The 12,641-nt window shown below is 51.4% G+C and overlaps 2 protein-coding genes across 6 annotated transcripts in view; one reads left to right on the plus strand and one right to left on the minus strand.

The window, feature by feature from the left end:
- The window catches only part of LOC146254550 (cyclin-dependent kinase-like 5), a 28,470-nt gene extending 19,929 nt beyond the window's left edge, over positions 1-8,541 (plus strand). The window contains exons 12-19 of one of the 5 annotated variants that reach the window (XM_084675476.1): positions 195-1,227; positions 1,960-2,061; positions 3,087-3,192; positions 3,421-3,535; positions 3,715-3,820; positions 4,174-4,296; positions 5,621-5,947; positions 6,104-8,541. In XM_084675476.1, the coding sequence (XP_084531602.1) occupies positions 195-1,227; positions 1,960-2,061; positions 3,087-3,192; positions 3,421-3,535; positions 3,715-3,820; positions 4,174-4,296; positions 5,621-5,947; positions 6,104-6,463 (2,272 nt within the window). In that variant the 3' untranslated portion in view covers positions 6,464-8,541. The remainder of the gene's footprint in view (positions 1-194; positions 1,228-1,959; positions 2,062-3,086; positions 3,193-3,420; positions 3,536-3,714; positions 3,821-4,173; positions 4,297-5,620; positions 5,948-6,103) is intronic. The other 4 variants (XM_084675477.1, XM_084675481.1, XM_084675479.1 and 1 more) reach the window with 4 other exon arrangements.
- A 596-nt stretch (positions 8,542-9,137) lies between these two features.
- LOC146254551 (retinoschisin-like) lies at positions 9,138-12,157 on the minus strand. Its single transcript, XM_084675456.1, has 5 exons — positions 12,122-12,157; positions 11,589-11,820; positions 9,980-10,121; positions 9,685-9,880; positions 9,138-9,293 (listed from the first exon to the last, which is right to left on the minus strand). Exons 1-5 carry the CDS (start codon positions 12,155-12,157, stop codon positions 9,138-9,140), a joined length of 762 nt encoding a protein of 253 aa, XP_084531582.1.
- Between the last annotated feature and the right edge of the window lie 484 nt (positions 12,158-12,641).

The raw sequence follows: 12,641 nt of genomic DNA on the forward strand, positions 1-12,641 counted from the left end.
ATGTAAGAAATAAAATAAAAAAGTCTTGTCAGAATGGAACGTGAGGAGCAAACACCAGAAAACACAACCAATCATCCAGATCAACATGCTCTATATCTTCCCCGCCCCTCCTCTCTTCCCTCCCTCCCTCCCTTCCTCCTCTCCCTTCTCTTCTCTCCTCCCTACTCCCTCCTCCCCTCTCTCCCTCCCCCCAGAAGCCACGGCGGGGGGAAGAGCTCGGGCCACCCCCGCTCCAGCAGCAGGGACTGCTCCAGCCTGCCCCGACACGAGGACCTCCAGCCCAGCCCCGAGGGCTGCCTCAACGGCAACGTGCCGGCCAGCCTCAGCCCCACCCTGCACCCCAAGAACTACCCGCCGCAGCCCCTCAACCGCTCGGCCTCCTGCGGCAAAGACCTGGCCAACAACAACCTGCCGCACCTGCTCAGCCCCAAGGAGGTTCACGCCGCGGGGGGCGGGGGGGACTTTGACTTCAGCCCGGGGCCCAAGGGCGCCGACGGCCCCGGGGCCAAGTACCTCAAGTCCAACTCGCGGCCGCAGCAGAGCCGCCACTCGTCGATGGCGGAGGGCAAGAACAACACGCTGCAGTCCGGCGACAAGCACGGGCGCCACGGCTACCCGGACTCCTCCCACGGCCCCTCCTCCACCAAGAGCCCCGCCTACCTGAACCTGTCCAAGAGCCACGGCACGCTCAGCGACGCCAAGTCCGTGGGCAACCTGAGCGAGCCGCGGCTGCTGGGGGACGAGGCGCCGTCGCGCTACTTCCCCACCAGCTGCCTGGACCTCAACGCCCCGGGCAGCCCGGCGGGGCGCCACGGCGACCGCCAGGGCCACAGCCCGGCGGGGCGGGGCGGCGGCACGCGCCCGGAGCGAGACAGCAACACCCTGGACTCCTCGTCCCGCCGCGCCTCCTCCCGCCACAAGGCCTCCGAGGAGGCGCCCGAGGAGGCCGGGGGAGGCGGGCACGGCCACGCCCTGGCCGCCCCCCACGACGCCCTGGCCTACGGCCTGGGCTACGCCTCGCCGTTCTCCTCGCAGCAGCGGCCGCACCGCCACTCCATGTACGTGAGGCGGGAGAGGCAGAGGACTCACGGGAACGAGGTGGGGCTGGCAGTGGGCCAGGGCATGCCGGCCCGGACCAGCAGCCTGCAGATGCTCTCCCCCCAGCTGCAGCACCGCACGCTGCCCCGCCACTCCGGGGGCTCCTCCCGGGAGGAGGACCTGAGCAGGGTCAGTCGTCCGCGCCGGGCGGTCGCCCACGGGGGGCCTCTCTGGAGACCACCAACCGCCTCCCCTCACGACACACACCCCTCACCAGCCTCCCTTACCTTACCCAACCCCCCCTCCCCCTTCCCTCAACCATCCCGCCCCTCCCTCACCTATGCCAATCAATACAGGTTCCTTCGCAATGAGTTATAGATTCCTTGTGGTTTGCCTTGCTTTTAATTACAACTGTCGCACGTACTGTTTAACGAGTGACGGACAGACTGCTGAGAGTTTACAACACCCTGATATGTCACTTTCTGCAGGCAGACTATTAGTAAAACAGCACACAAACAACATCTATTTCATTCACCCTCCACATTGTGTTGCTTGACTAGAATGGCTCCGTTTAGGTTCATAGGGCTCTGAGGCAAGTACATGCTGCTGTCAGTCCTATGTGTGGCTCTTAATGTGAGGACTCGTGTATCTATAGTGTGTGTATATATGTGTATGCGCTCTACCTCACCTGTCCCTGCCTGTCTATCTCGATCTCATATATCTTTCCCTCCTTTCTATCTCTCCCTTTTTCTCTCTCTCCATCACTATCTCTTCTCCTGTGTCTCTTCCATCTCCGTCCCTTCCATTTCTGTCCATCCACCTCCCCCTACTGTCTCATTTTTCCATCTCGCCTTCCCTCCATCTCCCTGTCTCCATCTCCTCCTTTCCTATCCCTCCACCATTATCTCTCTCCGTCAGCAGAGCGAGCAGGGGCCCAAAGAGGGGAGCCACGGCCGGCCCCCGATTAGAGACTCCACCCGGGACAACACGGCCTCCTTTCACATACAGCGACAAAAGAGCGAGGTGCCTGCTCCCCACCTCCAGCCCCCCCCCAACACACTCTCTCTCTCCCCGTCTCTCTCCGTCTCTCTCTCTCCGTCTGACTCTCTCTCTTCTCTCCCTGTATCTGGCTTTCTTGTTTGTCTCAAGCACCCTGTCCAGCTTTTTCTGCCTCTCTCTCTCTCTCTCTGTGTCTCTGTGTCTCTCTCTCTGTCTCTCTGTCTCTCTCTCTCTCTCTCTCTCTCTCTCTCTCTCTCTGTGTCTCTGTGTCTCTCTCTCTGTCTCTCTGTCTCTCTCTCTCTCTCTCTCTCTCTCTCTCTCTCTCTCTCTCTCTCTCTCTCTCTGTGTCTCTGTGTCTCTTTTCTCTCTGTGTGTGTCTTTCTCTCTCTCTCTCTCTGTGTCTCTCTCTGTCTCTCTCTCTCTCTCTCTCTCTCTCTCTCTCTCTCTGTGTCTCTCTCTGTCTCTTTTCTCTCTGTGTCTCTCTCTGTCTCTCTCTGTTTCTTTCTTTCTCTCTCTGTGTCTCTCTCTATCTCTCTCTGTTTCTTTCTTTCTCTCTCTGTGTGTCTCTCTCTCTCTGTGTCTCTCTCTCTGTGTCTCTCTCTCTCTCTGTGTCTCTCTCTCTCTCTCTCTCTCTCTCTGTCCCCCCGCTCTCTTCTTTCCGTGCGTCACACGCCTCCCTGTGCTTTGCTTCACCCTGCAGAAGGCTCTAGCTCTCCTTTATATGTAGACCGGCTCCTCGGAGGAAGGTAAAGAGGTTTAACTGAAGGCTGTCTGTGTGACTCATGCCTCTGCGCGGTCAGGCTCCACTAAAAGCTGGATTGTGGCACTGGGCGACCACCAATCAACACACTCGGGGTCACAGTCATGTGTTCCAGTCCGCCATCTCCTCTGTTCTCTCCCCTGGTTTCTCTCGCAGTCTCAAAGCACACTCTCTCGTTCAGCTCTCGTTTGTAGCTTCACTGGTCGCTAGCTGGAGTGATGGAGTCTTTTCAGATGGTTGAGAGCGGGCCTCCCCCTGTCTGACTCCCCCCCTGTCCCCCTCCTCCCAGGTGGGCATGTACCACGAGCAGCATGGCGAGGACGGCGGCTCGTCGAAGGAGAACCGCATCATCTACAGCGAGTCCATGCCCAGGAGGGTGGGCAGCTTCTACCGAGGTCAGACCCCCCCCCCCCCCCCCCCCCGCGCCTCACCTCCTCCGTCCCCCCCTCCCCCTACCCTGTCACCCCGTCATCCTCACCCCCTGTCACCCCGTCATCCTCAACCCCTGTCACCCCGTCGCCCGAGCGATGGACCCCCCACCGCTCATCTCCTCGCCTCCCCAATCTGTCATACCGGAGCGGGGATGTGAGTTTGTGATGGTGTGCCCGCCTGCTGTCTCACAGTGCCCTCTCCTCGGCCAGACAACTTCCACGAAGGCGGTGGCCAGAGCAGGGGCTCGGGGGTGGCGGGGGACGGTGGCACCAACCACTCCAAGCGCCAGCCGGCCTTTGACCCCTGGTGAGTACTCCCGGGCCGAGGTCGAGGTTCGACCAACTGTTGTTCAACTCCCGTTATCCCGACGAGCAACACGCGCCATCATGACCTAAGGAGAGTACACACACACACCCCCTACTCATGAAGTCATGACCCTGACAAAAACACGCACATTCTAAACACTGCCGGTTGTGTCTATGCAGGGCAGGACCCGAGACGGTGATGATGAACCCTGTCGAGCCCTCCAAGGAGAAGGAGAAGCAGGGCTTCTTCAGAGGAATAAAGAAGAAAAAGAAAAAGTCCCAAACGGTGGGTTTGGTCTCCCCCCCCCTCCCACACACCCTCTTCCTCCTCCTCCCTCCGTGTGGTCCCCGGCACCTTCTCTACGCATCAGGGACATCAGGGTAACAAGCATCGTACCCCGGGGGGGCTGCGACGCGTCATAGCCTTGTGTGTGTGTGTGTCTCCATGAAAAAGTAGCCAGCCCTGTCTGTCGGCCTCTTGGCAGTGAACATTTCTGTTGTGTGATCATGTGACAAAACAGTCATACGTTGCCAATGTCGTTCTTGTTGTTGACGTGTTGTTGTTGTTGTTGTTGTTGTTGTTGACCTGTATCAAGTCTCCCTGTCTTCCACCAGCGTCATGTGCCTCTTGCCTTGCAGACGGCGCTCCCGGATGGACGGACGCCCATCATCAAGACTTGTCTATTCCCTCTGTTTAACTCAAAGCCTAGCGTAAAGCGTAGCCCCAGTGTGAGGCTGCTCCCCGTAGTGTCTTCCCCCATGGTATAGCCCTCCTGCTCACAGTACAGTACCGCCCTCCTCTCTCAGCTAACCCAGACTCCTATCATCGCATGCCACTAACAGCGTTAATCAACCCATCGCTTGTTTGTTTTTTGTTTGTTTTTTTCTCCAACCTCTCATTGAAAGGTGCTCTTTTGTGATGATTGCTTATGTAGAAAAGTAGAACCAACCTGGTCCATCAGGCATCTGAATGGGTGAGACTACTGTGGTACCTCACATGGGTAGTTATGCCACTGTAACTGTGGGACAGGTTGTTTTTTTGTTTTTGTTTTTTTACCAAGCATCTCATGTAGTGTTTAAGGATGTTATAGTATCGTGTTGGTGAATGGTGACCTGTCCCAGCCTGGGCCTGATAATTGAAGGGAGGGGTATTAGGACAGGGCGCTTAATAGCCCACCAAGCTGCCTTATGGATGGGAAGGAGAATAGACGAAAAAAAAAAAAAACGTAATTCTTTTTTTTTTTTTTTTTTTTTAACCTTTTTTTAAAAGTATTGTTTCAACCTTTCGGGAAAACCTATTTTTTTTTTTTTCACACACAGCACGACACAAAAACGTCCGCTGCAACTCTGAACACCCTCAGTCCCACAGAGAGACCAGGAAACGGCAGCCGTCGGGGTCTGGTGGTGATGACACACCCTAGGGCTCTGCTGTCTGGTTCGAGCTCCGAACCCAGATTAATATCTGGCCGTGTGTCACACCTCGCTAGGAAGACCGGTGCAGTAATGACCGGATATCACAGAGACGACTCATAAACCGGAGAGGAGGAAAAGAATGAAAGGCCACTTTTTAATTAGCTCTGTAGACTCTGCACCTTTTATAATGCTGAGTGTTCAGCCGTCTTTCTGCCTCCGCCAATCACAATGACCCTGAAAAGAAAGACAGATGTGTAATAAGCGTCTGGAGAGTTCTATTCATCTGCCTTTTCTATTCAGAAGAATATCCGTTCTTCGCCTCAATGCGAGGGGAGATTTACCCTGCCAATGGTCCATCTAAATGATTTCAGGCCGGACTTGCACAATGGTTTCATAAGAAGCTGAGAGTGGGCAGTATGAACAGGGGCTGTGACAGATATATCCATCAATCAGACTGTCCCAGATCACGCGATTCGAAGGTTCGAATCCCCCCACACCCCCGTGTCATTATATCAGGACCCAGGGCTTTGACCTCCTCTTGTCTGTGAGCCAGGGTTGTGTTCTGACGTGCATGTCTGGAGGGTGCTGGTGGCAGGGTGGTGTAGTGTTAGGGTTAGTAAGACATTGTAGGGACGTGTGTAACCAATTCCTTGACCCTCTATGTTCCCCGCAGGTCCCCAGTGACGGAGTAGATCACATGGTCGTACAGAAGTCGTCCAGGTCCTCTGGCCATAGCAGCCGCCACAAGAACCGAGACAAGAGCCGCGATCGAGATAAGAGCCATGATCGGGAAAAGAGCCGCGATCGTGATAAAAGTCGGGATCGCGATAAAAGCCGCGATCGCGATAAAAGCCGCGATCGGGACAAGAGCCGCGATCGGGACAAGAGCCGCGATCGGGACAAGAGCCGCGATCGGGACAAGAGCCGTGACAGAGACCAGGAGCGGGAGAGAGACCGGGACGACTGGCTTCCAGAAAAACTGACAGATTCTCATTCTCAGGTACAATGTTGTGTTGACTAGGTTGTCTTGTTTTCTCTTGAACGTTGATAATTAAACCTGGGAGCCTATCGAGTCTTGTCATACAACACTGATCCATTCATACTGTTGTACAATCTGTAAACTCAACCTTTTGCACGTGTGTATTTTCTCATCCAGAGCCAGCCCCTCAAGTCTCTGCGCAAGCTCCTGCACCTCTCCTCCTCGTCCTCCAACCAGACCACCCCGTCTGACATGCGCTTCCAGCCTCTCCCCAACCCGGCCTCTGCTAAAGGCGGCTTCAGCGATGGCCGGGGCCACCCGGGACTCAGCACCCCCCAGCTGAAGAGCCGGCAGGCGGCCTACCCCCTGCCAGGACAGCTGGAGTCCAGCTGGCATGCGTCAGCCCTGAGCCGGGCGGAGGGGAACCCCTACCCAGAACAAATGGGTGGCAAGGGAGGGCAAAACGGGCACGGCTTCGGACGAGCCTCCCGCTCGCGGATGCCAAACCTCAATGACCTGAAAGAGACTGCACTGTAGTGCTTCACCCTACCCACCCACTCATCCCCCACCCACGCCCCACTTTCTGCCCCTGGCAGACCCCTACTGCCACACCTCACACTCACCCCCACCAGCCCCACAGTGTAGGATACGTCCTGCATTTATTTTTTCATTTTATTTCTTTTCAAAGCTTCCATGTTTGATAGAATTTGTAATATTATCTAGGGTAATGCTGAATATAATTTTTTGTTATAAATTACAAATATATAAATGAATAATATATATCAATATATATATGGCTATTTAAGATGTAAGAGTTCCGGCTATTTAAATGTAAGAGTTTTAGTTTATACTCAATAAGTATATATTACATGGTATCGCGTAGTATTTACATACATTTCCTTAAGATTATCTAAAGTTGTCTGACTGATTAAGTTAAGAGTTTATTCATTGTTGGTCTGTCATGTCTTATTACTTTTTACTGCGTTTTCAATACCTGTTCTTGTATGATCTGGGCCACCTGCCTCCAGTTGGCCCAAGTCACACTGGTTAGAGATGTTAACATGCAGCTCACGTGATCATTGTCACCATTTTTCAATTCTCTTTTAAATCCATTGCTTTATTTTATGTGAGTTGACAATCAAAACTTGTGTTTTGCATGTGCTTTAAAAGAATAATGCAATACCGGCAGAAGAACTTGATATTTGATAGAATCTCCAACGCCGCCCCCTGCAGGATATAAGAAAGAACTGCACGTAATAAAATACACCAGAACTTGACACGGGAAGCATAGTAAGGATAGTATGGAGCTTTGTAATAACGATATTCAAATAAAATTTAGCATTTAACTTTGTTATATTCAGGTTAAGTACATTATGCACAAGGCATTGTGATCTATTCCAGTAAACTGTCTATTGAAGTGTTCTGAAGTATAATTATAATCATCATAACTTGCAGGTTAAAAGCCTCTCCACTCCAGCTTTGATTATCACCAGGAGCGCATTGTTGTCTGTAAAATGCTGTTGTCATGGTTGCACTACCACAATAATACTAACAAAAGTTGAAAATGCAAGGTTATGACTTTAACAATAGCTATTGTAAAATACATTGAGAGAAAAGCGTATACTAGGTTTAATGTCGTAAGGTTGAACTAAGACTACATTTAGACTATTGGTACTAAAATGTATAGGAGCAGATTGTGAATATCTTTCAAACAAGTTAATAATGAAAGTAAGAGGCTTCATTAGGAAAAACGGTTCTCTAGACTTCCTTATTCTATTGTCAGTACATGTTATTCAACCAAACTTAAGTTTATAAGGTAGTTCATTTTTTATGTAAAACGATATAAGAATTTTTAATAATTCAATCATTTCATTTGTGGCCGAGGACAGACCTTGGCTTGTGCTGTGCTGTGCTGTGTATGTCAGCTTAGAGTAAATTACCGCCTGTAGCTCATAGCTCTGAGTGAGGTGGTTCAGCACAGATCAAACCTCTTCCTACACGTCTAATGTTGCAGCACATCTTAAGGTTCCATGACATGTTTTCGTGTGGTTTTCCGAGGGAGAAACGCCATGCCCGGTAGTCTGGCTGAACTTGAACGTTGCACTTTACAAAGAACTGTCGTGGTCAGAAACGAGAAAGAACCCTTACTCAGTTTGAACTCCTCTTCCCTACTGTACGTTGTCATTTCCCAGTCAAAGTCAAAGCCCAGAGTCAGAGCACAGGTGACTCTGACTTGTGTATCGTAGTGTGTTGTCTATTCCAGGTATGGACTGTAAAACACTTTCTACTCCACACAATACTGTACTTATTTTTGTTTTCTTTTGATGCTTAGTTGTCGTTGTTGAGACAAGAACACAGTGTATTATATTAATACCAATGTCTGATTATTTTTTGGTGATATTTATTACTGAAAACGTTAATTCACTGTATGAAACAAAGTCCTATGTTTGTGCTTTTATTACAGACATGAATTGGTAGCATAGTTAAAGTTTTATCAGCTTTTGTTCCTAAAAGGGTTTCCACGGGAACAGCACCACCAGGAAGACTCCTATAGAATAGTAATGTTTACATTGTTTACAGTGAATAACATGTCAAATAAAACAAATCAACCGTCAGTTGTGTACGTTTCCCTTTGTTTGCCAACTTATCAATGCATTGAAACTGTATCTTTTCACGATAGACGACATTGCATTTGTCTGGTTGACCCCCTGTGGCTTTGATGAATGCTCAGATTATACAATGTGTTTCTAGAATTAAAGGGTCGGGAGCAGGAGGCCCCACTGTGGAGAGGAATTCAGTGCAGCAGTGTTTCTACTGTAACAGGATACCCCACAGTTAATTCAGTCAGCCATGCTGATTCACAAGCAGACACAGGAAGTGCAGAGCATTACATGACATCCAGTCTGTCAAGTGTACATATATTTTTTTTGGGGGGGGGGGGGGGAATACAAATGTACAGAAGATAACATCAAAATCATCTGAAGAAAAACACACCATTAGTCCCACGAGGACACAAGAGGAACAAGCAGAAGGGACGTCTGAGGTCTCCCACACTGGATCTGAACAGTGCTGGGGGGCCGGTGTCCCCCTTTGGCAAGTGTGTGGGAGGTGGCAGGGGGGTGGGGGGGTGGCAGGGGGGTGGCAGGGGGGAGGGGGGAGGGGGGGGGGTGAAGCGGGCCAGGTGAACACTTTTTCAGAACCGTACGACCGTTCAGACCGTGCACTTATTCATGCACATCAGCAGCTCCATCCTCAGGGCGATGCGGGTGTGCCAGCCCAGCGGCAGCAGACGGACGTAGCGGGCGATGATGGGCGGGCGCAGCAGGTTCTGCACGGACGAGGAGCGGTCCGAGTTGCCGTAGAAGACCTAAAGGGGGGGGGGGGGAGAAGAACCTGTCATGGTCTGAGGCTGCAGAGACACTGAACCACGAGGAGTTCTACCTCCCCTGGGAGATTGACTTCTATGACATCCATAGGAAACAAAGATTTGAACTCGATAGCCTTTTTATGGCATCTACAGGACTGGCTGTCCCAGGTTGATCAACCCTGCACTTGGAGGTCTACCCTTCTGTTGCTTTTCCCACCAACCCCAGTTGTAACAAACATGCTGGAGCTTGTCAACCAGCTCATCATTTGAATCTGGCGTGCTGAATTAGGGTGAATCCCTACAGAACGGCAGCATCAGGGCTAGGCAGGTCCCAATCTCCTCTGGTGAGTTCTTCTCGTACATCTCAAACCTTGTCTTTGTCTTCCCTTACCCTGTTGTTGCCAGTCTGGTCCTTGTAGTAGATCCAGTTGAGGTTCTCCAGGGTTCGGTACTGGACGCTGTACTTGGTCACCCACTCGTCCGCATCACAGCGGCCCTGGGTGATGATGCCGGACACCACACCCACCTCCCTCAGATCTATCTGGATCCACTGGTTGTTGTCGTTGACCTTGGACAGCCAGGTACACCTGAGAGAGGATGGGAACACAGTCCCGTCCATCAGCATGGTTCAGCATGCCACATAAAGCATCTTAAAGCAAAACGTGTTGACGCTGAGGTGGACTGACCCGAAGCCCTGGTTGTTGAGCCGGGCCTTGCCAGGGGTCCAGGAGGAGTACCAGCCGATGTACTGGTCACCGTTGGAGCATGTGATCTGCTCGTCTGTTAAGGAACCGGCCTCGAAGCCCAGGGGCCTGTGGTAGGGACACTCTGCACAGAACAGGAACCAAAAACATCAGCTGGATTCCTCAAATCATGACCTGTTTCAATTCAGTCCTCTCCCCCCAAAAAACAAATCATGACCTGTTTCAATTCAGTCCTTTCCCCCCCCAAAAACGAATCATGACCTGTTTCAATTCAGTCCACTCCCCCCAAAAAACAAATCATGACCTGTTTCAAGTCAGTCCTTTCCCCCCAAACTAATCTGATATGGTAGAATATTACATTTCACCAAGTTGGTTCAGTAGTTAGTGGCAAGGCCTGGTTACCCAACCCTGGCCAAGTTTAGACGTGATACTGACTGTGGACAAACCCAAATTGTCAATTAAATAATTGACATTTCAATTTCAGAATTCAATTTCAATTGCCCTTCTGAAGAGGGCCAACTGCGTTGCCTTGGGCTTGCGTGTTGTGGCCGGCCGTTTTGTGGCCGGGTGAGCGTTGGGGCATCACAGCCTCACGTGGGCTGGTGTGCCCAGTACCCTCCTTGTTTTAGGTGAAGGACATGCCCTATTTCAGGCCACTTAATCTGCTCATCACATTGCTTTGCTAGTAATGGGATTATCTAACACCATCCAGCATATGCCTCTCTCTCTCTCTCTCTCTCTCTCTCTCTCTCTCTCTCATCTTTAACACTTTCTTTCCCTCTTTTCCTTTTCTTCTCCCTGCTCGGGAAGCCTTATACAGACACACTCACATTTCAGAATGCAGTGAGGTTCGATGTATAACCTCCCATTTGTCATTTAAATTAAATCCAAAGTCCAGGTTGGCTGATGGACCGGGCTGGCCATGGATCACCACGGTGATAGCTGCATCCACAATTAAGCAGAGGGGCACAGCGGGAATCTGTCAGCAATCTTCCTCGCAGCCAGCAGGGGCTTTTCCAGGGGTCATCGTTCTCTCACACACAACCATCCACAACTTCAAAATGCTCTTATGCCCACTGACAATTGCGCAAACATCCGGAAAGCACTCGAGTTGGCCCACTTCCATTGTTGTTCACAGTTTTCACACTACACAATGGTTCTTTATAGGACAGAACTACTGCAGCACAACTTCCGACTGCATTTCAAAGTTTGAGCAGGTGCAGCAGGCGACCTAACATTACGTCCAGGAGGAAAAGATGAGTGTTATCCCTCTGATCCTGCCTCAGCTTATGACAAGCATATCCCTCGCTGCCCTGCACTGCATCCTGTAAGTCAGCTTGCTAAACACAGGTAAGGACTGGAGAGTTTGTGTGTGGCTGCTCGTGGAGCACTTTTGAGACGAGCATTTAGTACATTAGCAGTGAGACAAGAATTGACGACATTAGCAGTGCCAGTGAGACTACGAGCATTGAATACTGTAGCAGTGACGACTTTGTGGTGACTACATTAGCAGCGAGACTAGCAGTGATTACATTAGCGGTGACATTGTTAGCAGTGGGCAGGCCCAGCAGGGAGGGCTCAGTGTCCTCACCTGGCATGCAGTCCAGCGGGCTCCCCAGGGGGGAAGAGGGGGCCAGCACGGTTGCCAGAACAGGTGACACGGCAGGGGGTGTCCCCGTGGGAGAGTCCCCCCCTTCACAGTCACAAGTGCAAGCTTTCACCGTGCCCGTCCCCGTCCAGGTCTGAACCACCTCCTGCTGCTCCTCCTCCTCCTGCTCCTCCTCCTGCACCTCCTCCTGCACCTCCTCCTGCACCTCCTCCTCCTGGGGGGGGGGGGGCGAGAAGATCAGGACACACGTCTTCCATGCAGAAAGAGCACGCAATAACTCAGCGAGCTAAAGGCACGATGCTGTTTTTTTCCAGTGTGTGAGTGGTGGGGAGGTGCGGGCTTTCATCTTCCTCCTTCAATGGCTAGCAAACTCTTGCTAGGCCACAGGACTAGCCATGCTACGCTGGCACATGGAACAGGACACGGGATCACGGTAAGCCACTGTGAAACCCCTGCCAAAGCCTGTCGGTTCTGTGTCTCAATTCACCTCAGGGAAACTAGGGTGAAGCACTTACCTCTTGCGTGTGAACTCCAATTAGGACTATGCCCATGCAGAAGCCAAAAGAGAAGGAGATCGAAAGAGTAAGCACAGATGGTAAGAGAGGAAGGACACGCAGACTTAAATTAGAAGTCTTCACTTTATCACGTACAAATAAGTCAATCTAATGTGGAAGGAGAGTCTCTGGTGTCTATAGAGAGGATGTGTGGGATCTCAGGTCCAGTCAGACAGTCCTTGACAGCATGGGGGAAGAAGTGGTTGAGTGTGACCATAGTAAATCAAGAGTCCAGTCTAAGAAAAGAAAACACTGTAGCCGAGGTGAAAAGCCTCGGTATTTGGAATCTCATAGTTACACCACACATGCAGATATGTAACAAGACTTGAGTAAGCATTTCCCGTTTAACACCGCGTTGCCCTGACAGTGGTGACCTCCCCCTATCAAACCTTCCACACAACTGCATTACCTCGTCTAACAACCTGCATCGGGCACCAGTGACAGCATAAAGACAAGCAGAAACTGGTAGAGCCCACAGGGG

This window comes from Hypomesus nipponensis, chromosome 16 (assembly GCF_054491055.1).
Source record: "Hypomesus nipponensis isolate SF chromosome 16, ASM5449105v1, whole genome shotgun sequence".
NCBI lineage: Eukaryota > Metazoa > Chordata > Actinopteri > Osmeriformes > Osmeridae > Hypomesus > Hypomesus nipponensis.

What these genes read in the sequence shown, in the direction of transcription:
- LOC146254551 (XM_084675456.1), bottom strand. Translation starts at nt 12,157, where the DNA reads ATGGGCATAGTCCTAATTGGAGTTCACACGCAAGAG. An exon ending in TTGGAGTTCACACGCAAGAG is followed by an intron (nt 11,821 to 12,121) that starts GTAAGTGCTTCA and finishes CCCCCCCCCCAG; the next exon opens with GAGGAGGAGGTGCAGGAGGA. An exon ending in CTCAACAACCAGGGCTTCGG is followed by an intron (nt 9,881 to 9,979) that starts GTCAGTCCACCT and finishes ATCCTCTCTCAG; the next exon opens with GTGTACCTGGCTGTCCAAGG.